Here is a 26,870-nt window from a genome sequence, read left to right as displayed (position 1 = left end):
TTTTTAGCATAACTTTGATTTTCACCACTGGGCTTGTTCACACTTTGTCTATATGGAGTAGTTTCAGATGGACCTTGGCTTTTACTTAACCGACCAGATACAACAGATGCTACCCTATCCCTGCTTTGCCAGCAGGCTGCACAAAATGGTCTAATTACACACTTCTTAATTAGTCAGTAATCAAAGTGAGGGTACGGGTTTCACTTAACTAAATACTAAGACAGGTTTTTGATCTCAATTACCCCAATGCTACAGAGACTACCTAGTACTGAAGGGAAGACACATGCTCTAAAAGATCAAAATTTGTCAGGTCTGTACGTTTAGCATTTCATAACCTATTTACGACAGGCATTATCTGACACAGTTTCTTAGGCTATTCAGAAGCCAGCAACTCAGAAGATCTCCTTTTAATTGCATTCTTAATGTCACTTCACAAGACATAACTGCCTTTACTCATTTTAACATACGGCATGTTTTCCATGATTGCAACAATATATATTTATTATATTTTTATTTTGAATAAACATATATAGACCCAACCAAGAAGACTATTTGCATTACAGCACGCTTAGGGAGGAAAAAAAAATAGAATAAAGAAGGAAAAGTGATAGAAATAAGAATTTCCTCCAAATACTAATTAAATGCAGCACAAAAGAAGTCACAGGAGTATCACTTAGACAGCAGAACCAATGGGAGAAAATATAAGGATTGCTAAAAGGTTGTTGTTATGTCTGCAGGCACTTCATTCCCCTGCCCAGGACATCAAGGAAAAAAAAAAAAAATCAGGACACAGATGACATCCAATATTTCTGTTTCTCCAAGAAGCAATTAATTACTGAGAAAAGAGTACTTCAGTAAGTCAGAGTGCTGGCAAAAATTACCAGAACACTTTTAACAGAAGAACATAGCACTTCCAGAGTCGACACTAAAGTTAATAATTTCATACCTTCTGGCAACAGCAGAATCCATCAAAACCTAAACCCTTCACTTGGGGTGGTTTGCCATTTTACACACAATTTTTGGATCAAGTCTATCATCTGGTCTAAAATCAGTCAAAACTACCCACAGATCGCAATCATTAAGGTGTTACTGAACACAACACTCACCGAGATAACCCAGAAAATGGCAGAGAAGGTTTCCACGCTGCACTTACAAGCGAAGCAATAACACTTTCCCTGCCTTTATATTAAGGACAAAATTTTAAATTTAAGCAATTATTTGAAAGACAATATTTTTCTTCTGTTTACAACGTACAACAGTTGATAGCTTTCACAAATTTATTTGTGATTCAAAGCCATCTCCTCTGGGTTTCTCATCAGCCATTTGAGGTGATTATTCATGAGATGCTCGTTGCAAGCAGCCATTCTTCTGTCTGACAACATTTTGCAGACAAAACGTTAGAAAGAGTTTGGAGCAGGTGAGAAATCATTATAGTAATTTGAACTAATTTACTGATATCTAACATATCCAATTGCTTCAGGTGAAATACAATATAGTGAGTTATTTCATTTTTTCAAATGAAAAAAAGAATGAAGTTTAACTTCTGAAATTCCTTTTGAAATCTATTCTTTTCCTCTTCTCTCTCCTTCAAAATAATAACAGGCATAGAAGAGGAAATAATTCCACTTGATTTAAATATCTTTTTAACATTTCTGGAAGAATAGACCTCGGAAATTCATCTCAGTTCTACTCAAAATTATGCTATAAGCTTTTGACAGCAACAAAAGCTCAATGTTTGCAAAAACGGTTGAATACTGGAATGAGGGTTTTTTCCCTAATAGTAAATATGATCTAAAACTCTGTTTTCAAATTCTGGGGAATTAAAAAAAAAACAAAAAACTGCAAGAGGTGCAAATTTCTTTCAGCAAATATTTGAAATGAGCTTGCATTCTTCTCTAACTTAAATGATGGCTGCTAATTCACCTTCCTCCCACCTGGCCTTGAGTTGCATTCAAGCTACTCCTGTGGTTATAATCATGTTTATGCACTGCATCTAAAAATTACTGAAGGGAATATATGGAAGGCTGGTTTCTCCTACTTTAGACAGATAATGAAGGGTGGAAAATGCTAGTTAAACTTGCTGTCATGCCTCAGTGCAATGCAACAGGACCAGAGCTGCATGACTGAACCTCCAGGCTGAAGAGACACAAGTAAGCGCATTCCCATCATGCCAGGGAGAGGACTTAACATCACACAGTTCAATTTTCTGAAGAATATTTGGACCACAGTGGGGATGAACACATTTGGAAGTCACTCGTGGCTTTTGGTAGTCAACCTGAGACATCAAAGCCTGGATGATCAGAGGTTTATCCAGCCATGATACTGATTCCTCTTGTGATAGAGCCATCTGTATCCCTGATCCTTCAGTGCCTCAGCTACGTACCAAAATTACCATCTTTGAATGGCTAATACTGAAAATTCAGACCTAAGTGAAATGATTGAGAAAACTGGTAGGTACACAGTAAGAATAACTTCCCTTTGTTAATATTAAACACACACCTACAGTAATATGCAGCCTCCATGCTTTTTGTCTCCTAAAACTGCAAAATAATGCCATAGATCACAGCAAGCAATACAATAAAGCTGTTGTCGAGAAACGTCTGCCTTAATTGAATTCACATCATATAATTCAACAGCTGCAGGCAACGCCGCCATACTACGTTTTGGGAGATCAGATGTAGATGAGGCCTCCACCCTCACTGTACCCTACGCTCTGTGATCAGCCACATCTTACGCTCCTTTCCCCTCACCGTGGGGTACTGACAATGAGCAATTTGCATTTTCTCTCCAGCACAGGAAAGTTGTTACAGTCTGTGTAAGGTTTCTGTGCTTGTTTGTTTGTTTTAAAGAAAGAAAACTATTTCTGCTCTAGAAATCAGTAGAAAAAATGACACGGAGAGAGGGGAAGAGGAAGCAGAAGTACAATTACAATCAAACAACATGGGGATAGAAAAAAGCTAGCAACTGAGCTGATTAAAAACATAAAAAACATGTGAAGTATTACATTCTAAAAATGATAAAATGAAATATTGTGACACTACCAAAACCTTTTAACCTTTCCACTTCAAAGAAAATATGCAAAAATCATTGAACCAAGTTTCTATACCAATGAAATAGCATTTTTTAGAGGAAGAGCAATCCAACAGAAAATGTTGAACCAGCTGTAAGAACTTTATCTGCACAGATTACTCAGGTGAAAAATAGTCTATTTTGTACTGTTCATATTCAAAAGTAAACAACACTTTGCATATTAAGTTCTGAGATACTTATTGTTCTGTAAGTCTCCACTGATGCATAGTCAGCTTATTCTATTCCATCAAACAGAACAAATTTCCTATTTAGTTTTGTGTTACTTCATCCTGTAAGTCAATAACTGGTTAAGCACTGAGAAATCTTCTGCAAGCACAGAAAGGCTTAAACTCAGTAGAATGATGGGGGTGGAGTCTCTTTCCTCTTATTTTGGAGGAAATATTTTTTTGATGAAATCATCATAGCTGCGGCCCTTTACACTCCTGTTACATCCCCTGAGCATTTCAGAATATTACCCATATTGTGTAAATGTTTTAAGCTTCTTAATACATTTGAAAGGAATATTAATCTTCACAAAATTTGCTTGCCTGCTGCTAGTAAGCTAACAGAAACCATTCTTCAAAGTAGAGGCCTGAAATATTTAGTCTCGTATTTTTCTTGAAACAAAGAGAGAGGTAGAAAAAAAGAACTTCTTTGCTGCAAATTGATTTTCATAAGCTTTTAATCTTAGTTGGAAATCATCTGATAAAGGTTTACAAAATTCCTGCAAGCTGAACACATTGGAATAATACATCAAGTTATGGGGAAGGGAACCTGCAAGAAAAGGAGTAGCAGCAAGTAGCAATTCTCTGAAATCAGCTGCCTGGTAATTCTTAAAAGAACAGCATTTTTATAATTAGCCCTATAGCTGCTTCCTAGCACTGCTTTGGAGCTGGAGCATCATAACTGTCCAGCTTTCCCACCAGCAATCCAGCAGCACCATGCCAGCCTCTATGCAGTCCACTGGGCAGGTTCAAAGCAACCAGAGACCCTCAAGTCTGAACTCATACTGTTCCTCAGTTTTTATCTCTTCAGGCCTCCTCAGAGACATTACTGTCAATCTGGCTAACTGAAAATGTTTGGAGACAGGGCTTGGGAGCCTGGTAACCGCTGGACTTCCTGAGGTCATGATTCCTCTCTACCCAGCACTTACCTCTCTGAAAGAGCCCATGCAGTGCTCTGTAATTTTCTGTGGAAGGATGTGTCTGAGTTTAATCCTGACAAAACCAAATGTGAAATCTCAAAACCAGCACAAAACACAATGACCTCTCTATACCAGCCCAGACAAGGGCTTTCTGAACACTGGAAACATTATACATATTTTAAGTGGTTGCTGACAACATCTGTAAGGGATAAAGTTTACAGCTCTACCAAGGATTTTAGCTTTCTCCAAGAAACAGAGCAATGCTGTAACGACAAACAGTCGTTAACAGTCATCAAAAAAAAAAAAAAAAGATTTACAGCTGTTACTCCAGGACACACTATAAGCCTTCTACAAGTCTCTATGGCAGGGAGAGAAATCCACTCCAGCAGGACTGCCACTTCCTAGCCATATCACAGGGAAATCACCCTCCACACATCAGATATTTACTTGTTTATTCAGCTTGCAGGGACCAACAGCTGAAGAACAGACCTAAGGAACGTTGAGTGCATGGAGGTAATGGAGGTAGAGGTCCATTACCTGGTTCATTGAAACAGGCACAGTGCAGTGATATCAAAGTTGTAGCATCCTGAGTAAGACACAGCAGCACACTGTTTCTCTGTTTAACACAAGAAGTGGCAGCTCTGATCACTTTTCCCTATATCTTAGTCCTCTCTCACTCTTTCTCCACTAAACTAATTCAAAGTCATAATTCTTTTGTTGAGAACTGAAAACTGTTAAAAAATAAAAACCACTACTTTGTGATGTTTATTTGCAGCATCAGTTTAACAAGCCAAAACTCTGCTACACATATAAATGAAACAGTAACAAAATGAAAATCTGGTGTGAATGACTCAACATCAATTGCAAGACTTAAAAAAAATACCTTTATCTTTAATCTAAGAAATTAAAATGACATGTAAACCAATCAATATGTCAAGATGTTTGGCTTTCTTTAAACCTATATCCACAAAAAACATATCTTCTCCCACATTCCATGTCAATATCATAAACTCATTTATCATTAGTTAATACACATCTAAAAATACAAGCAACTTGCTGAACAACGACTTCCAGTATTCAAAGAACGAGAGTCAGCCAAGTCACGTGAGCTTCTGTTATTGTGCCTACACTGTTTGCCATCAATAAACTCCATTAATTTGGAGGTGACTTGGACACCTTCACATGCGCTGTCTCCACATCCTAGCTAGACGGATCTAAATGGGAGCAAGCCTAGATGAGAAACTGAGAGGTAAACAGTTACTCCAAATGACCAGGATCATAGCAATCGAGATGAAAATTTAGGTCTATACATACCTCTCCTTTTACATTTAAGCCACATAAACTCTGCCTGCCTACGTGGCAGCAAATCCACTGACATCAGTGGAACCAATCTAATCTGAACTTGGATTGAAATGCAGTCCAGAAGCTGCCCTTTCAAACAGCTTAAGAAGAAAAGTAAAATCTGTATGCCAGCGACACTGACAGATTTCTACGTGTTATAGGAGCAGTTTTTTCCTCAGGATTCACCCCGTGAGCCCCACAGCCCTGCCAGCTCACACAGCATCAACACCAGTCTTGCCAGGTTTGATACTTCATTTATAGAGCCAGCTTCTTGGGACACACAGTTTTGCAAGACCTTCAGTCCATGGCGAACTGAGGGAAGTTTCTGCCTGTCACAGTTTGAAACCCCAGTTCAGGAGTATGATCACTGCTAGAAACACAGAAATCAGACTCTAAAAATAGCCAGAACTTATCACCATTTTCAAAATAAAGACAGGCGCCCCTATCTCATTACTTGTGTATATCTGCACAATTGGAAAGTGACCAAGGAAACATTAATATACATACTGCTATTTTGTATTTTTCAGCATGCAGACATAAAAAACTTGTTTTGAATTGAGAAATGAAGATAGAGTATTTATTGACTAATATTTAACTAATCTATATTCATTTGTACCGTATTACCATTTAGTCTATTAATATATTAATACTGAAAGAGAGAAGAAAAAAATGTTACTAACCTGTGGAAATAGCGAGTAAGTTGTATTGTCAATGGTGAAAGAATACAAAAATTCCCCATCAAACCAGAGGTTCTTTCCCATTGGGGAGTTCTGTTTTGTCATAGCAAACAGCTGCCCAGGATCGCAGCAGTCTTCCAGCAGCTTCCTAGAAAAGGCAACAAAAAGAAAGAGATGCATGAGCTATAGTTCTGGCAGCCATCTCTAGAGCCCATCATTAACTGATGGCCCAAGCACCTGAGATCCCACAGCTCCTGAGTGCTAGAGAGCAAGCCATTTGTTCTCCCTGCAATATCACGTGCTGCAGGTGACCACTCAGCACCTTCAGATAACAAACACTAACAGAGAACTCAGAAAGCAAGCTGACCTGGAAATTAAAATCCTAACTTAGCAACTTCCTAATTATTTTCTAGTTTTTACTTACAGAGCCAGCAATCCTGATTTCTTTTATTATTATTTTTGAAAATCTTAAAAGTAGATAGTTAAAAATTAAACCTTCCATTCATTTTTGAATGGCAAAGAAACAAACAAAAAAAGATTTAGCAGAAAAAAAAAAGTCCATTCTTTTCAACCAATTCTAATTAATTAAAATATATATATATATAGGTTCTCCAACACACACAGAACTCAGAGAAGCACCTTTGAAAATTAAATCTCAGAACCCAAACTTATCTGTGAACAGTGGGCCTTATACAAAACCCCACAGTTATGTAACTTGAGCATGGAAAAATTTGCCATCTCTTTTTAGTTATGAAGTATCCTTGTGCTACTTTCATAGCAGGGTTAGAGCTTGCCTGGAGTGCCCGCCTCAAGTCCAACTTGAGTCATCTCAGCTTGCTATATGCGTATATACATACATATATATATATGGTGAATATTACACTTCTCCTTTCCTCATCCAAACTGTATGTCCTCTTATGCTTCCAGTTCCCTAAAATAGCTGTTACAGAGCTTGAGCAGCAATTTGAGAGGTGGTGAGATGGCTGAAGGTTGTACTGAGCAAAAATTCTGTATCGCTGCAAGCTCAGCAATTAATACCTTAAAATGCAGATTGGAGAAAAGCTCATGCAGATTGGAGAAAAGCTCCTGACATCTGCAGAGCAGGAATATTCTAAAGCCGGTATGGGAGAAGCTCCCTAAAGGAAAGGTGATGCCCATATTAGTTTGTATTGGTAATAAGTAAAAATGGGTATTTTCTCCTAAAATGGGTTTATGTTGTAAGTTAATACTTTCTTGCAACTGTGTGGATATTATTTTACACACATATTCCAGCTGAAAATCTGGTGAAAGCTGTAGATTTGTTTTGATCTTTTGATCCTGCAGGGCAGGAAACAGTTTGAAAAGGTTGTGTGACTAGCAGCAGCCTATGGGAATTGCTACTACTCATCAACTTTCTCCTCTTGGGAAGTTTAGTGATTTGCTTTTGTAGTTTCCCATCGCAGCTCTATCCCCCCAAAGGGCCACCTTTAGCTGGAAATCAGCAGCCAGCTTCTAGAACAAGCCCTGAGAAAGCTCTTTCATGTAACAAGCTGATCAGCCCACACTCCGCACTCAGCCAAAGAATCTAATGCTTTTTACAAAGACTCAATCAGAAGCTTATGGCAGCTTGTTTTGTGGCTCAAAATGTTACTATTTATCCCTCTGAGCACAAGGCACTACCACCTGCCCAGACCTTACCTAGCAAGGGTGTAGGGCTCATGACTCCAGAGCAACCTACTGCTCTCAGTGCTATGACCACTGACATGTCACCATGTGTTTTCCTCATATGCACCCGAATTCCTCTCTGTATTGACCAGCAATGGTCAATTAAGCCAACCTTAAATTAGCATGACCTTCACTTAACAATGGACAAAACTGTTTCTGGAGCTTAAGACCACCCACTGCAGAGCCGTCTTGTCCTCTGCCAAGCAGAGTGTCAGCCAGAGTGGCAATCACCATTCCCAGAAACACCATCATGACAACCTACACCCAGAGAGGCCTCCCATCATCCTCTTCCATCATGGAAATGGAAATCAAGCTGAAGGCAATTTGAAATTGCTCGCCAAACAACCTTTGCAGAGCAGCTTAAGGCAGGCATAATAGAGTACTGCTCCAAATAAACTTGAGCATGGAGATTTTATTGGGCTTTCCACAAGCTTCAGTTTGCACCCTTTGGGAATTCTTTTCCTTTCCAGGTCTCACTGCAGCTTTTTGAGAAAGCTGAGAGTAATCCAAGATCAGCTGGAGCCTCTAAGTACAACTGCATTGCAAAATTAAAGTTTCCAACCAAAACTTGCAACTCTGTCTTCACTGAAAATCTGTTTTGAGCAAAAAACACAGAAATAATAGATAACTCAATGGAAAAGTATCAAGAGAATGTTTCAGATTAATGAATCTTGCCTTATCTGGGGTAAGGGGATGAGCTAAGGAACAGCTTTTCATACAACTCTTCCCTTCACAATCTAACTAGACATATATACCCACTCTTCCTTCTCCTCAGAACTACATTCTTCCAGTTACCAGCAAGTCCTTACTTAATAAATCTATTATGAACAGCAGTAGGTGTCTCCTGGAAGGCTAGAGATAGGCAAGCCACTAGTTCAAGTATTATTCACCTGCATGTATTAGCACAAAAAATCTTGTGCACACATACATGCTTTCTGTCACAAAAGAATAATTGTAATGATCTTACATTATTCAGTTTCTCTTTCTGATTGAAACCCAAAAATTATGAAGTGAGAGAGGCTCCACAAAAAATATGCATTAGAAAGGGAAAAGGTATTCAAAGGGGAACTAAAGCAGGGCACTTTAGCAGGATGATGGAGTCAGAACTGATTTGCCAAACTTGATTAAAACGTACAGCTAAAATGTTATGGTAGATTTTGCAAAACTGAAACGGCTTTTAACCAAGGATTTCAATTCACTGCAAGCATCAGTTTGCTTGCAGGACATAAATTATGTACGTTTGACTCAAAGTTATCTCCAATTCTGAAGAGGAATTAAACGATCTGAATATTGCTATTTAAAAGGCACTCAGGCACTCAGATCTGAGAGCACTTAAGGGATAAATCCCACTTGTGAGAGAATCAGGATAAAAGTTACTTCACGACTCTTACGACTCCCACGACTGCAGATATCCAAGACTTGGGCCTGATCAGCACCAACAAGGCCATTAGCCCAGAGCAAACACTGAAGTGGCCCTGCAAATCGACTCAAGCAGCAGCTGCCGCTCCAGGCAGGGGCCCAATGGTGATTTTGAGACGTTAGTCACATCCTCACAGTGCACTTTGTTGAGGTTAGATCAGCAGACACTGCATGCTGAAAGAAGAGGAGCAAAATCCCAGTAGCAAGAATCCTGCACTCAGATTACAGTCAGGAGATTACAGCCCATTTGCTGTTACTTCTCCACAGGTGGAGCAGCTCCAGCATCCCCAGCACAACACTGCTTCTCCAGCTCCCTTGGCAGGGCTAAGGTTAAAGGCATAAGCCTCCGAGATGGAGCAGCGGGCAAAGGCAGCACAACGTGGCATACAGGGGAAAGTAGAAGGGTCAAAGGGTCTACTAAGACCTACTGGTACCCTGACAACTGACATTATCAACACCCCTTTTTCTGCCCCAAGGGGATAACACTTTTACAGCAAACCTTCCCACACACCTCCCTGCTATCACCCACACTTCCTACAACCAAGGCCAAAGCACATTTACCTGATTAACTCTTTAGCACTCTTTTCCACTGCCAATGCAGCCTAGGGTGGGAATATCCACCTGTAACTGCATCCTGCACTCGGCTTTGCTAAACATGGGATTTCACATTTGGATCTATGTCAACAGTTCTGGCCAGGTTTGGCTTGGTTCCATGATTAATGGGGCTGCCCCAGGAAAGCGGAAAGGGGGTAGGGAAAAGGTAGGTGAGATGGCTAGGGAGCACACACCGCAAAGACCAGCAGAAAAGAAAGTCTCATGACTCCCAGACAGTTTTATCTTTCCCTCTAAATGGAAAACGGAAACGGAGTAATGAAGTCTTCTGGGAACTGTAGTTCATTCTTTCCCTCTTTCTGGGGAAGAGGAGGCTGAGGGGAGACCTTATTACTCTCTTCCGGTACCTGAAAGGTGTTTACAGTGAGAGCGGGGGTAGGTTTCTTCTCACTGGTGACAGGTGACAAGATGAGGGGAAATGGCCTCAAGCTGTGCCAAGGCAAGTTTAGGTTGGACATTAGAAAACACTTCTTTACAGAAAGTGTAGTTAAGCACTGGAATAGGCTCCCCAGGGAGGTGGTTGAGTCACCATCCCTGGATGTGTTTAAGAGCCGTTTGGATGTGGTGCTCAGAGATATGATTTAGCAGAGGGCTGTTAGAGTTAGGGTACTATGGTTAGGCTGTGGTTGGACTTGATGATCTTTGAGGTTCTTTCCAACCTGAGTAGTTCTATGATTCTACGATTCTTCCCTTCTGAGAAAGGCATACCCAAAAATATCAACAATCCATAGAACTGCAGCACTAACTTTTTAACTCCCAGTGCACTACATGATGTTATGATGTAAAATACCAGTAATAGAAATCATAAAACCATGACAATCTACTGAAAAATTAGGAAGGTTAGCAGGTAGCTGAGGCTGCTCTAGCTCATGGACCCTGTTCTCTGGATCAGTTACTGCCCCGAAACTTTTGTCATCTGCCAACTACATTTTAATGTTCTACCACAGATCATTTAAGAAAAGTTATGTGGAGGGTCAAGAATTAACCTTTGCAAGATCACACCTGGACACATTCTGAATTCATCCGTTCAATTATCATCATCATTCAATATTATAAAAAGAACAACTCCAGGTTGCACAGCATGGAACCACGTGGTCTTTCTCCGTCACAACAGAAACAAAACTGGCTCAAACCTTGTCAAATATTTTGGCAAAACTGCTCCCTACAGCAGAATCCATCTCACCTGAGATTAAATTTAAAACTATCCTCAGCCCAGATATTAGAGCATATGATCTTGAAGTTGCCTTTCAAAGAACACCATGGATTAAGTGTCCAAAAAATCAGACAACGGCCAAAGCATTTGCTTCATTAAAGCATACCAAATTATGGTGTTTTTGTGGGGAGAGGGAATCAACACTAGTTTAAGCTTTAAGTAAAATCGAGACATTTGCCAAAAATAACATTTGGAGGAACAGGACATCTAAATCAAGAATATGTCACCTTGCACAGGTATATTGCTGAAAATTCCACAGTTACTTCAGCTTGGAGAATGCATCTACATGCAGTGAAAAAGAAACATGAAAAAGAGTGACCATCACAGACCAGAAGATGGAGAGAATCTGATCTACTTCCCAACCAAGCTTTCTGTGACGTGCTAAGTTATTATGAAGACGAGAAGTCACCGCAGTTTTCCTCCTCACTTATATTGTAATATTTTTCTTGTTATGAAAAATTCAGCCTACTTCAGTGCTCCCTGAAACAATTCCTGGCATCTGGTTTTCACAAGGGTCGTTTCCCCTACACTTTCCAAGAGAGGAAAGGTGTCAGCAAAATATGAAGGTCACAGGCAGAAGCAAACCAGGTACTGAACTGCCTGGGGCTGCAACCTGCACAAAAGGAAAGAGGTTGCAGAGACCACAGACACTTCTCAGAATAAGGACAGTTTGTGAAAACCATCTCCATTAGCTAAGAAACAGATCTGCGACTCTTTAAAGTAATAAATTTAACGACAAAACATTTGGATAATTTACAACAAATTGCCAAGTTGAAGGAGGGAGAGCAATTACAAATTTAAGCGCTTCCATCTTTTCTGTATCATCAATATATTTTCCTTTAGAACTTTCTTCCAGGTCTTCCTGAGGGGCCCAAAACGGAAACGAAGTATTTTACTTAGCCTAAGAATATGGTATCTTTGTGTTTTCACTATTTTTAAATTGCCGAACAAAACATTTGGTGCCACCTGTGCTGTATATTTAGCAGCTTTGCTTTCCAGATTGCGAAAGAAATGTAAAACACTTCTTCTGCTGTGTAGTGGTCCCCTATCCCTTTTACCTTGGTCCAGCACAAACCCTACTGCCTTGCACTTGGCAAAATCTGAGGCGTCATCCATTCCATCGTACCACCCTAATCTGCTACTCATTTTTACCAACTTCTTCTTTGTTTTAATGTAACATACCACACAATAAATGATGTATTTTTTCCAGAACTGTTCAGAGTAACAAGGAAAATATTTTTCATCCACTTTCTTTCCGAACAAAGCAAAGAAAGATTGATTTGGTGTTTAAAACTTCAAGGATCTGCAGTCTTTTCAGAAGGTTTTTTCAAAAGACAGCAGTAGCTACAGTATTACAGTATTTTGTGACCAAAAATGTAATTCCCCAAACTTGCCTACATTCTTCTCTCACCAAACTGAATAATGGCTCAGATCTGGATCTGTAAATCTTCACTTGATTTTTGATTATATAGTCTGTACCACTTTCAGTTTTCCTTTTCAATTATACTCAGATTTCAGGTGGTAAGATAAAGATATGCAGCTGCTTTAGTTGATGAAGCATTCTTTATTTGATCAAAACCCTGCATTTTAAGAAGAGTAATCAAGGAGACGTATTTTCCTGCCACTGTAAACAGACACAATTCTTTTAATAGCATGACATTAATTTATTCCATGCCTTCATTAATATTGCAAGTGAAGAGGAGAACTGAACAATGCAACACTTAGACTGTAGAAGTACAGATGAGGACAAAATTTGCCAGGGAGTATCTTCATTATTGAACAATGTTTGCAAACCAGAAGATGCTGGGATATTTCGCAGTGAATAGGACTCTACCTAAACATCTGATAAGCTTTAAGTTTACCTTTCCCCCTGCCAATTCTTTTACTTACAAACTGGGTAGATTTGGCCTGGAAAGCTGTTGAAACACCAAATTTTTGGTTTATTCTGAGAGGAATATCATATAGAAACACATTTTGATTCATGCAAAATGGCTCAAAACTGCCGCACACAAAGCCTACATGTGAGCTTTGAAACACAAATTACAGTGTCTGAATTACAGTGTAGGAATTTTAGTATTTGGTCAGATGACTTTTTTCTAGGATTCTTATACCAGATGTGTGAAGAGTTATACACAAGGAAACCACACCAAAATCACAAGTTGTGACCTGCAATTTGTAAAAACAGTACTGTAGCACAGCTTTATTACTTACTCAGTTAAGTTTACTAGAATGTGGAATGTCTCCAAGTTGTACATGTTCTTCCCAGTGAAACCTCAATCCCACACAAGAGAGACAGCAGCAGTGACTTGTCTGCCCACTTCAGAGCTGTGACTAACAGACACATTCCCCAGAGAAGTGATGAATTTGATCATACAATGGTTGTTTCTGGCCAGCAGTATGAGTGGCTCAAGAGAAATGACTTCACGTGACGCTGGAATTCATGAGTCTTGCACCCAACCACTCCTTCGCCCTGCTAACACTATCACCAGCAGCCCTTAAACATGACAGCTACATTTGAGAGCGAGGAAAACACGGGGTTTACCTTGCTTCTTTTACAACATTTGAAATGTAAAAACCTTATTCATATTCAGCAGAGAACTCTTTTTTTTTTTTGGATACAATTCGCCTCAAGCTAAACAGACACATATTTCCTCTCCAATGACCATTAGAATAGTCACTACCTGAGATGGTGACATCTACATTTAGTAGAGGAATTCAAGCCAAGAAGCCAGAACTGACGCTTCAGGTCCTACAAAACCTATAAAGGCTTCTGCAGTCAGCTATGGGGGGGGGGAGACTGAAGGCCCTTCTTCTGTCTGCAGCACCTCACACAGGAATGCCATCTGCCAGCAGCCTCATCCGATGGTCTTCCAACTCTGTTCATGTAGTGGGCTGCCAGAAGGATGAGATGGCACTACCCTGTGAACTGGCATTTTTGTCAGAGAATGTTCAGAGGAAAAAGAAACTGGGGAAGGGAGAACAGATTAACTAGTTCATGTGCCTTTGTTTTTTTGTTTTTTTGGTTTTTGTTTTGTTTTGTTTTTAATCTTATAAATCTGTGTCAAGAAGAGCTGCTATCATAGAGAGGAGGTGAAGTTAATGAATTACTGTCTTGCAAAACAGCAGAATTGGCAGCTGAATCAGATAGATTACGTGACTGTGCTACCACAGGGGTAAAAATGCATTGCTCTTATCACCTGGTTCCCTTCAGCAAAACTGCTGCTTGCTCTGCCCAGCTACAAGCATAAGAGAGATTCAGCTTCAGCAAAGATGTGGGATGGCTGTATTCTTCCAGAAGATGATGATTCACTAAAAATAAATTGAGCAGCAATAACCTAACATTTGGGCTTACAATACCTAGAGCAATGATACATATGACCTAGATCAATTTTCACACTACAGTGACTTCTCCACCTGCTTCTGCAAACTAGAAAAAAAGCCCTGTAAGTATTATATAATGCTGCCCACAAAAGCATTCCTATGCTTTAATCCAAGAAAATCCAAATTGAGAATTTTACTCACTTGACCAGTTTAAGTTACACCTCTCCAAAGGAGGCAGATCAGCCAGAGAAACCTGTTTGAACTCCATCTCGAATGGTCCAAAATCTGAGACCACAAACACAAAGGGGAAAATAAATAATTCTCTACTGGTTTGATGCAAAACCTGTAAGTACCTAGACAGTCATGACCTACACCTGTGATAGAGACAAGAAACTGTGAAAGCATCATGTGAACAGACATGAAAGAGCAATATACTTCCAAAGGCATACAAAGTTTTGTGCTTGGAGTTTGGCTTTAGCCCATCAAAGGCATACAAATAGACAACTCAAGGAAGTCCTGTTTTGAAGAGAAACTTGCTCCTCTCACTTTTCATAATCTGCTACCCACACCTCATAACTATCAAGTTGTTCAGAAGACAGAGTAAGATTCACCTGGTTGGGAAGCACATGGGATGCCCTGCCAGCTAGCAGCACAAGATGACCAGCCATATAAAATAGGAAACTGATTTTGATCTCTCTCTTCAACATGGCTTCCAGTTTTCATGAAACTGTTCAGAACTGACTACTTTCCGTCCTACTTAGCGTAAGATTGGCCAATGAGATATATTTCAGAAAGGGAGTAGAATATGGCTGAGATCTTAATCATGTAAATCATATTTCCTACTGGATGAGGAAAAGAATCCGATAAGCTACAAATAATGTCTTTCTTCAGCTTTCTTGGAAAGAACAACTCTTACAAATTTCTGTTCCTAGTTGCCCCTGAATACCTATTTTCTAATTATTTCTAATTAAGTGGTAATTGTCCAATTTTGGATCAAAGCCAAGATTTAATGCACTTTGAAGAACTGACACTAGGCTTCACTTACAGCCTGCGTTGCTGCAACCAGCAGCACCACTTTTGAAAATAGTTTGGCCAAGTAGACACAGATATTTCTGAACTGAATTCAGTGATCCTTCTATGTGTTGAAAGATGGCTTCTACAGAGGGGGAAAAAAGGCAAAATTATCACAGACTGAAACAGAGTCATTCACTTGAAATATATTTGAACTATATCTTGAACTAGCGTTCCTGCCATTTGCCATTATGAGCTTTCAGAAACAGTTTTGCTAATGTGTTTCAAATCTCTCCTGAGTTTCACTGATGCAAATCCCACATTAAATGTACTAAGTCAAATAAAAGAAAGGCATATTCAGTTTGGAATTACTTGATTAACTCCAATTCCACTTTATAACTCTTTTCCTCTTGCAAAGACAGAAAAAAAGTAGCAATCTTGCACACACCTACCTCTGTTATATTTGAATACAGGCTTTGGCTAATTTACAGACTTAACTAAAATCAGAAAGGATCTCACCAACTCTGACTCAGAATGAGATGCTCAGAGTATATTCTTACAGGAAAGGTCAGCTGAGATGCTTTCAATAGACACCACCAAATATCTGTCCCAAAAACAAATGGGACAGGTACTCTCTCCATCTTCACAGCTTGTTCTCCTGCAGAGAATCCAGCAAAGGTCAAGTTTACGATGGTCAGTGTATACAGCAGAACAAGGATTCTGTTGCAATAAAACAAAAGCAGAAGTAAATGCCAAGCCTGTCACTGAATCACGGCATTTCTTTTTGTCACTCTACTTCTGTTCCGATGACAGAGTGACAGCACTATGTTGTATTAATTGATTTACACTGCAGTAACACTTAGCAGCTGAAGCCCCATTTTGCACAAATATAGTGAACTATTGATGTACTTCAAGTCTTAGAGGTCTTCATAAGAAAGTGATATCACCTAAGCTCAAGCATTGCACTATTAGTCATCAAGACTCCGTAGTCAACAGAAGGATACTTACCCTACCCTAAAGCAGGTACTTAAAGCACAAGAGAGCTGCCAATATTTCCAAGTACCTCTGTTTTTTCATTACTTATAGCAGGAGGTAACTATAGCAGGAGTATTAACAAAGAAATTCAAATTCTAGACAGTTAAATTGTGATTAATCTGTCATACTAATAAGTTATAATGTATTTTTAAAATGCATTGTTTATCACCTGGGTTAGAAAAAAGGAACACAATCACAGGAAAGTTCTTTTGAAAATAGCAAAGAAATTGCCACCATACCTAACTCTCTCCAGCATCTCACTAGAAAAGATAAAATGTGGATGCAGAAGTAAACTTCTGCCATTTGCCCAGCAATTGTATTGCAGGCTTACTGACAACACTACATAATCACAGGGGATATTTTACATGCGCTCAGATCTACATTCTCATCAATGCTCACTATTGCAAAATAACATGGACTGTAAAAGCAGAGATGGAAGAGCCCAGTAGAAGTTTTCCCAGTTCCCACCCACAAAATCTCATTTCTGAGTCACGCCACTCCTACAGAAGCAACCCAGCTTCAACCAGTTCCCTTTTGGCTTGAGTCACAGCTCCAGTCCTTTGTATACCACCATACCTGTATGCTCTAATTCCACACAGTATAAAATGTCAGAAATTTCCTGGATCTTGAACACTGGGACCTAAGCACTCTGTATTTCCCCACATTCTGCACTTGTACTAGCAAAGCGGTGCTTCCAAATGGCAAGTACAGGCTTATCATTTGAGAAGTTCCAGACCTCACAAGGAGCTGGCAGGACTCCCCTGCACACTTCCCCAAACCAGCTAGAAAGAATTTGCCCATGTAATCAGAGAACAAAGACTGGACTTTCAGCAAAAACTAAAATGGCACTGAAAACATAGTTTCCAAAACTCCCGTTTCCAAAGCATCCAGAATTTCACAGCTAGATCACTACATCTAGTCAGTGCTTCCAAACAGTCCTGAGCATAATCCAAATAGCTTCAGCCATCAAGGTCATCTCATATTTACAACTTCCGCTTCCAAGTCATTGCATGCTGTTTTGCCATTACCATTAAACAACTTGTATTTGCCAGTGCTCACTGTAAATACAGTTTCACAGCTGACTATACCAGTTAGTGTTCTGGGGCATGTGACTGGCTAGAAGATTCATAGAAGAAACAGTATGTCACAACCAAGCAGTTGTTAGCTGTAGTGAAAAAGCTGACAAAGAAAGGACAAGAACTGTGTTCCTGTGTGTAGTCTAACCTAAAGTTTGCTATCCCAGAAGCTTCTGAGAATAAGGAATCCATGAACTCCATTACCCAAAGCAACCAAACAGCTTCCCAGGGAGTAAGTATTTGGTTTATGTATTAAGCTCTTTATGGCCTGAAGTCACAGCGAAAGGAAGGGAGGAAGGGAGGAAGGGAGGGAGGGAGGGAGGGAGGGAGGAAGGAAAAGGAAGGGAGGGAGGGAGGAAGGGAGGGAGGGAGGGAGGAAGGAAGGAAAAGGAAGGAAGGAAAAGGAAGGAAGGAAGGAAGGAAGGAAGGAAGGAAGGAAGGAAGGAAGGAAGGAAGGAAGGAAGGAAGGAAGGAAGGGAGGAAGGGAGGAAGGGAGGAAGGGAGGAAGGGAGGAAGGGAGGAAGGGAGGAAGGGAGGAAGGGAGGAAGGGAGGAAGGGAGGAAGGGAGGAAGGGAGGAAGGGAGGAAGGGAGGAAGGAAGGAAGGAAGGAAGGAAGGAAGGGAGGAAGGGAGGAAGGGAGGAAGGGAGGAAGGGAGGGAGGAAGGGAGGAAGGGAGGGAGGGAGGGAGGGAGGGAGGGAGGGAGGGAGGGAGGAAGGAAGGAAGGAAGGAAGGAAGGAAGGAGGGAGGGAGGGAGGGAAGGAAGGAAGGAGGGAGGGAGGGAGGGAAGGAAGGAAGGAAGGAAGGAAGGAAGGAAGGAAGGAAGGAAGGAAGGAAGGAAGGAAGGAAGGAAGGAAGGAAGGAAGCATGGTATCCAACTTCACTCCTTTAATTTGGTGGCCTAACTTCATGCAAAGAATTTCTAAAAGCCTATCAAACACAAAATTGCAGAAACATTACTACATGCTATGACTCCTACCTAACGTTGCCAAAATGTTTGTTTTCTATCTCCTGCCTCTGCCATCTGCCAGCCCTGCCCCCAGCTATGTAATCACACCTCCTCTGCACAAACACACAGGGAACAAATCTGAGACACCTTAGCATTCCAGGGCTGCAAAACAGCTTCCCTTACAGCTACTGGAAATGTTTCTATCACAGAATTCCAGTTTGGGGTTTTACTTTGCCTTCTCTTTCTGCTCTAATGGTTGAGAACTTTCTGTCTTAGACTTAGACTTCGTTACTCCCCAAAACCTTGTGATAGGATTCATTAGAGTTCACATAGTAAATAGGCAAACTGTTATGGTCTAAATAGCTGCCTGGCATAATGCTACCTTGTGATGACTGCAGTCATTATATATACTGCAACATCATGAAATTCTAAATCAAAAGCAAAACCTGAAAAGTTTGACATATAGTCACACATATTATAAGAAACTCCATTTGCCCGAAGGACAGTTGAAATCCTACATTTAATCAGCTGCCTCAGTCTAGCTTTCACAGAATATTCATAATCCAAATAAATCTAAATTTAAAAGGTAAGAGTAAAGTAAGAGTAAAGTAAGAGTAAGCCTGGAACTACGTTCTGATAAGAGGAATTCTGAAAAGGGGTTTTATGAACCCACAATTACAAACGAGGCATAAAATGCTGAACTCACAGCCAAGCCATCACTCCCAGGCTAGCATGTATAAGTGATCTCGCTGTTCAGCAAAGGGGAAGAGGAGCTGCACTGCTCCCAGAGAGCTATGTGAAGTCTGCGCAGTGTAGAGCTCCAACCAACAGTGTCCTGTTCAACAGTAATTCAGAGGTCAGCAGAGATCCAGTGCATCTGCTCAAGCCTTCTACCTTCATCTAATGCTAGATAATCACCATGGGGAACAGTAATGGCCTCCTTTAACCACACTCGAGTACCACACTGTCTCCTTTTCTGCCTAAGGAAGGAACCTTCTCCTCATTTCCCATTCACTTTCGGCCTCTCATATTACATTGCTTCACTTCTAGCTGCAGGTGGTCAGTAGACTGCATCTAGATTATTACACTGTTTTAGAACTCCCAGTATAAGAAATATGTTGATAAACTGACACAATTTCAGCAGAGGGCTATTAAAATAGGTAGGGCCTGGATCGCTGGCCCTGTGAGGAGAGGCTAGGGGAGCTCAGCTGGTTCCACGTGGGGAACGGATGGCTCTGGAGTCTTTCAACACAAAGTTGAAACACGAGAGGTTCTTCCCAACAAGAACAGCCAGGCAAAGGGACAAGCAGCCTCAAGAGGTTGTATGGCTGCCATCCCTGGGTGTAGGTTGAGACCCAGCTGGATTATGTCCTGATAAACCTGGTCTCATCTCATAGCTGACCAGGCTTTGAACAGGAGGTTGGACTACAGAACTCCAGAGTTATATTAAGTAAATATGTGGATGATGCTAAACTGGGAGTGTTGACTCCCTTGAAGGTAGAGAGGCCTTGCACCAAAATCTTGACAAATTCTAGGCCAATCACCATCTGCACGAAGATTCTGCCACTAAGATGGGGCACCCCTGGATGTATGTACAGATTAGGGGATAAGGGGCTGGAGAGCATCTCTGCAAAAATAATCACGGGTTGGTTAGCAGCAAGTTGAATCTGAGTCAGCAGTGCACCCTGGCAGCCAGAAGGCCCACCACGGTCACTGGGCAAGGGAATGGGTTGTCCCGTTCTGGTCAACTACCTGTCAAGAATGAGGGTCCAACAGCAAAGACGGGGAGGACAGGGAGCCTCTGGCCCAAAGACACTGTCACTCAGGATGCTTCCTCTTTCTGTGTGCCACCCTTTCCAGCTTGTTGGGGCAGCTTTGAATTGATTTCATGAGAAACCAACAACAAACTCCTTTACAATTGCTGGCATTGTGGTTTTTCTTCCTGCCACTGAGTGGCCATGAGAAATTTGTCCTGTCACACAGACAAATGCTAGTCTCCATGACCGGCGTAAGAAAACAATCACACCCACAGGATGTATACTGCACAAAAGCTGAAGCAACGTGCTTGAGAGCATTCAGCAATGGGGCAGTGCAGTTCCCAGCTTTTCAAGTCTCCAAAACTAGCCCTGAAAATTATTACTGCAGCTCAAGAGTGCACGTCTAGAAAATAGGATATAGAGCAATATTTAACCACAGGAGTATCTTTTAATTGGTCCATGCTATTCATATCAAGAAATTCAAGTAGTTGTTTAGAAAAGAGAATAAGAAATGGTAGCTAAACAATTTCAAAGAGCAGTAATTCAGTTTCCACATTGAATAAACTGTTTACTGTGAGGCTGAAAACAAGATATATCATTTTTAACAGCCCGATGACATTTTGTTTTTTTGGTACAATGTCATCATCTAAAAATAAACTACAGAAATAAACAAATTAGTACAAAAAGAGTATATCAGCAAAAGAGGAAATATATTTTCTATGAGTTATTAAGCATCACGCTAAGAATTAAACGTACATTTTGGGATGAACCACTCTGAGAACACTTGAACTTCCTAAGCATAATGATGTTTAAAAAGGGACCGGTATACACCAAGGATATTGCAAATGACAACAGTAATTTTGAATAAAGTATTAAACTAAGTTACTGGGGGTAAGACTCATAACTGTAAGAACGTGAGACATTTATTTCTGTGGGAGATTACACTACAGACCCTTGTCTATTGCATGAGTTTCTCTGCAGCGTTTGGTGAGAGCCGTTGACAGAGACAGGATGCTAAAAGATTTTCCTGTGCTCTTACACATGGTAATAAAAGTTAGTTATCAACTGATCTATGCTGCACACTAACCACAGATCTGCCCTGCAGTTCCCCAAAGACCGTCTTTTCACAGCCACAGGAAATCAGCTGTGTTCGGAGCAGAAACTAGATGAAGAAAACTTTTGAAAATAATAAACACAGAGTAGATTTGAGACACTGAATTTCACTGCTTTCCACTCTGCCTCCTGCCTGCTGAGATCTGTTTGGAGAACACGCTACCATTTAGTCACCAGAAGCGTAGAAGCTCCATGCCTGCTCCAACAAATCCCTCTGCTTCCCAGAGCTGGTTCACAGTTTGAAGCCAAAGCTATCCAAATGTGGATGGCCTCGGAAATCTGGAATAGCGGCATCTGCTCAGCACAGTGTAACTTCAAGTGCTTGCTACTGAATACTCATAATCTATGCATCATTTAAAGCCAGCCATGTGTACAGTCCTACTAGAGCACCAAGTGAGAAATCAGTTCAGCAGAAATGCTATGAGTGACATCTAGAGAGAACAAAGAGGACCTCTATTTTAAGGTATCACCACAAAGCCATAGTAACTAGCCCCAGTTTTTGATATGAGCAGTCGAAGTATTGCCCATTGTAATTCATCATCTTAAGCATGAGCTACTGGTGCCCCAGTGGTTGGTCTAAACTTTAGCATATATAAAGTTCACTAGATGCCAAGTTTGTGGATTGTCTAGTTGGCAACATATAATCACAGAATGAAAAAAAAAAAGCAGAGCAACAAATGTTGTTTTGCTGTCTTATCGCTAACCATATGGACATTTTCCCTACCACGGCTCTGAAGTAGGACAGGTACCAGAGATAGCTGCAGTGGGTGGGCTGTACTCCACATATTTCATCACTCTGCTTCCAAATCTCACTGTTTTAACAGCTATCTCTGGAGCAAAATGATTCCGATGACTGTGGCATAAAAATGCCCTCTACTATTACAGTTTCATATTCTCTTTTATATTGCATATAGGACACTGAAATTGGATCTCCAGTTTACTGAAGTGAGCTCCTTTCAACTGATACGCAATCTTCTTAACGGAGATTATTATAATTTAACCCATATTGATTTAATTGTTACCTCCCTGGGTTACCTTGCCCCACTGAGCTGTTTTTAAATTGCCCGATTAATTGAATGTTTCATTCTTAACTGATTGCCTGTCTGGTTTATCCACATATTTGTGCACAAATTTCCTAATCACAGTCCTTCTTTCTCAGTTACATTGCTTCACATAAGTGTTTCTTGACTTTATTATGTTTTTATTGTTTCTTCTTCTTCATTCCCCTGCTACTACAATGCTTGCCTCCATTGCAATAAACCCTACCATCTTTCATTCCCCCCACCAATCTCCCAGGGACCCTCCATCTTACTACCCTACCATCACCCTCACAAACTCTCCCCTCCAAGCACGTGTATTTTCTTCCTTTCTAGAGTACCCCATTCCGCAGTCTCTTATTCTCATCTGACAAAAGGATTCTGACATGCTTTCTAACAGAAAAAAAAATAGGTTTTCACCTGGAATAAGAATGTTATGTAGAAAAACAACCTGTCAGCAACCAGTCAGCAACCAGGACAAGACTAAAACAAGGACAGGAGAAGGAATATCATATGTGGTTTCTCTTAGGCAGGAAAAAGCACACTGTTGTCCTTGAGACTAAGTCAATTTGTCTGTTGCCTGCTCAATAGCTCGCTATGGTTTATGGTTTGGTCTGAGCCGAGCTTGTGCTCAGGAAATCTACTGGGACAAGGACAGAAGTCTGGTAGCTGTGGGGAGCTTCCTGTCCTTGGCCACAGAGACAGGGCTGTTCCCTGCTAAGCAGGGCTGGGGACACCAGATTTAACATTTCAGAAACCAAAGAGGCAGTGCTCAATCAGCCACTGAGGAATTTTGAGAGCACCTGAGAGATGAACATGTATTTCAAAAAGGCGTGGTTGACATACCTGTATATTTCACACACTGTTGAATTTGTTGGTTTTCAGCAACACTTGAAAGATGAGGAGGGGAAGTGTCAGAGAATTAATATCACACCAGCTTTGTGAAAATTTGGGTAGAAGGGAAACCCAAACACACAAGCCCCATGCACCCTGCCTGAGAGCAGTTGGCAGTTCAGCCAGCACCGTGACAATCACCTCACAAGGGACAAAGGAGCAGAGGGAACTGGGACACAGGCTGACCCTAATTAGCAGTGCTATTTATAGAAGAACTTATTCTTCAAAATGGAAGAAGATGGTGGTGTCTGCTGAGGTAGTTCTGGAGCTGATCCAAAGAATTAAGGTAAGCAGCTTCAAAAACACTGGGGCACAAGTTATTCTTGAGCCGGTAACACCTAGGATGTCACCTGTGAGTAAGCTCACAGGCAACTTCACAGCAACCCAGCATGCAGGCAGGCTCACATGAGGGCCCAGAGAGAGAAAGGAAGCAAGAATCCCTGAGGACATCTGAGAGCGTCTGGATACCATGCACAGAACAGCAATTGATCCCTCTACCAAAGAGATGACAAAAAAAAAAAAAAAAAAAAGAAAAAAGAAAAGAAACAGGTAAGAGCTTAGAGGAGGTCTGCTAACTAAAGGGGTATTACAGAAATGCTGGATGTGGAGAACAGCTCTGAATAATTTTCATGAACTGACTCCCAAGTATTTATACAAATTGGGGGAAGCTCTCCTTGAGAGCAGCCCTGCAGAGAAGGACATGGGGGTCCTGGTAGACGAGAAGCTGGACATGAGCCAGCAGTGTGCGCTTGCAGCCCAGAAGGCCAACTGTGTTCTGGGCTGCATTAAAAAAGGGATGGCCAGCAGGGAGAGGGAGGTGATTGTCACCCTCTACTCAGCTCTTGTGAGGCCCCATCTGGAGTACTGCGTCCAGGCCTGGGGCCCCCAGTACAGGAAGGATGTGGAGCTCTTGGAGCAGGTCCAGAGGAGGGCCACTAAGATGATCAGAGGCTGGAACACCTCTTCTATGAGGAAAGGTTGAGGCAACTGGGCTTGTTTAGCTTAGAGAAGAGAAGGCTCCGGGGAGACCTCATTGTGGCCTTCCAGTACTTGAAAGGAGCGTACAAACAAAGGAGGGGGAACGGCTGTTTGTGAGGGTGGATAGTGATAGGACAAGGGGGAATGGCTTTAAACTGAGATGGGAGAGGGTTGGGTTGGATATTAGGAGGAATTTTTTCACACAGAGGGTGGTGACGCACTGGAACAGGTTGCCCAAGGAGGTTGTGGATGCCCCATCCCTGGAGGCATTCAAGGCCACGCTGGATGTGGCTCTGGGCAGCCTGGTCTGGTGGTTGGCAACCCTGCACATGGCAGGGGGGTTGAAACTCGATGATCATTGTGGTCCTTTTCAACCCAGGCCATTCTATGATTCTATGATTCAGTTTAATATAAATGGATGAGCGGACTATATAGGTTTGCTTTCAAAACACATGACATCATACAAATGTCGATAAACAAAGAAGGGGATTTTAGTAGCACTCTTTTGCGGAGAAGGGTTTACCAGCTTCCACTGGGAAAGCACATGATATATTTTTCACGATGAATCAATCTGTAAGGTTTTTTCAGAAGAATGCCCAAATATACACTAAATACTATATACACTGTATGCTATATATAAAATATGCATATATATAAAACATGCACATATATAAAATGTATAAAGCAAACTGCTTTTGTACTTGAATAACGTTCTATTTATCCTTTTTTTCAGCATCAACGTGTAAAATATGCTGCTAGACAAAGTAAGCAAAAATCCCAAACAAACCTTCAAGCAATTAATGCAAAAAAAGCTTGCTAACTATGAAGATAAAAGTAAAAATTCATTAAACAAATCACTCAGTCTACTCAATCCTTCAATTAGGCATCTTAAAATAAGAATACTGCCTGAAGGTTGGTTTCAGAATACTTTTAAATCACCTTTATGTGCTTGATGCCTAGTCCAGAGCCAACATATTTTAGGAGATTTTCCTCCCTGATACACTCAACCCATTTGCTTTAGAACTAAACACGGTGATAATGAAATGACAAAGCCTAGCTATTCATTCATTAGATTTGCTGAAAGCTAATTTGTTCTTAGTAGTTATCAAACTGTTTAAGAAATATCTGTGGACTGAAGGACTTTTCATGTGTGGAAGCAACTTATTTATCAGGCTTTTTAGGATATATATTTTTTTTAATTCCTCTACGGCTAACTAAGTTATTGATCTTAAATTAAAAGGGGTGTCTCACAGAACACATTGCACAGTCAGACAAGACAACCGAAACCACACGACTAAGTCAAATTCAGGAAGGAGGTTATTAAGATCTGTAGTTCTGAACAAGTTCATATTCTCCTTGGCAGGTCCACAGTTTCAAATGAAAGCTCATTACAGACATGCTCCTGATTATGCGACATAGAAGACAGCCTTCATCCCACTAAAAACTCCACTGGACCACTCACCCCAGTGTCAGGAGAGGCAACTTTGCCCTTCTCAATGATGTAGATCTAAACTTACAAAATCAGCTGAAGCTGTATCTACTTAGGGCAGCCAATACTTTCTTCCACAGATGAAGTGGGGGAAGAACAACAGACTTTCAGTACAAGATTTTCACCAGCCATGGTCTGTTTGACAAGCAGAGCACAAAACAGATTTTTTTTTAAACAAAATGAGAAAAAGCACTATGTTCACTAAGCAAAGACCCAACACAAAAATAAACATGTTATCACACGCTGGACCAATTAGCATTTACTGAACTACATAAGATAAGTGTTTTCACTTGTTCTGTTGTCTAAACAGTACTATCAAAACACATGATTTCTCTAATGATAGGTTTACTTCTTTGTTTCTGTTACCATTTTTGGATTAGCTAGCTCAAGTTCTACACTCCGCCACATTCCCTTCTGGACATGCTTAAGCATTTAAAGGCTCTGACTAGAGTGGGATAGAAAGAATAAATATATTATGTGCATTTTTATTGCTTCATCTAACAGGGCACATTAAACCCTGGAGACACTCAGCATTTGTCCATAAGGCTCAGCAAGTGTGTTTGTGCTAGATGTTTGCTAGGTGCCAAGACAGAATTTTCAATTAATAGCATGCCCTATAAAGGAATGCCCAGATGGGTTTTGTTTCTCCTTCTCACTTTACTGCTGCAGCTTCCTCAGTTAAAAAAGAAGAAGAAGAAGAAGCATCTAATTATAGGTTGGTATGTAATTCTCACTATAACAATCCCTACCGTTTAGAAGCCATGAGTCAGGCCCCCAGAATGATGATTAAGGCACAGAAATTAGGCATTTGGAAAACAACTACCCACAATGGATTCCTATTTGCCTTTTAGTATATAAGCCCCCCATTCATGCTTTCAAAGCTCTCCACTTTAGTTAAGGCCTAAAAAAGTCCTTATTCGTTTTCATTTCATGAAATGAAGTCTGTCATAGATTCACATAGATTCATGAGATTACAAGAGCTAGCACACCTGTTTAAAGAATAGGCAACAGCAGTCCCTGCATCATTCCAAAA

The 26,870-nt window shown here is 40.7% G+C and overlaps 1 protein-coding gene across 2 annotated transcripts in view; it reads right to left on the bottom strand.

Moving 5' to 3' along the window:
- ST8SIA1 (ST8 alpha-N-acetyl-neuraminide alpha-2,8-sialyltransferase 1) overlaps positions 1-26,870 on the bottom strand; it is a 129,219-nt gene that overhangs the window by 92,981 nt on the left and 9,368 nt on the right. For both annotated transcript variants that reach the window (NM_001397697.1, XM_046909464.1), the window contains exon 2: positions 6,235-6,379. In NM_001397697.1, coding sequence (NP_001384626.1) covers positions 6,235-6,379 — 145 coding nt within the window. The remainder of the gene's footprint in view (positions 1-6,234; positions 6,380-26,870) is intronic.

This window comes from Gallus gallus, chromosome 1, assembly GCF_016699485.2.
Source record: "Gallus gallus isolate bGalGal1 chromosome 1, bGalGal1.mat.broiler.GRCg7b, whole genome shotgun sequence".
Lineage (NCBI taxonomy): Eukaryota > Metazoa > Chordata > Aves > Galliformes > Phasianidae > Gallus > Gallus gallus.
Note: the sequence above shows the minus strand (reverse complement) of the source record. Positions and strands in the feature narration are given on the sequence as shown.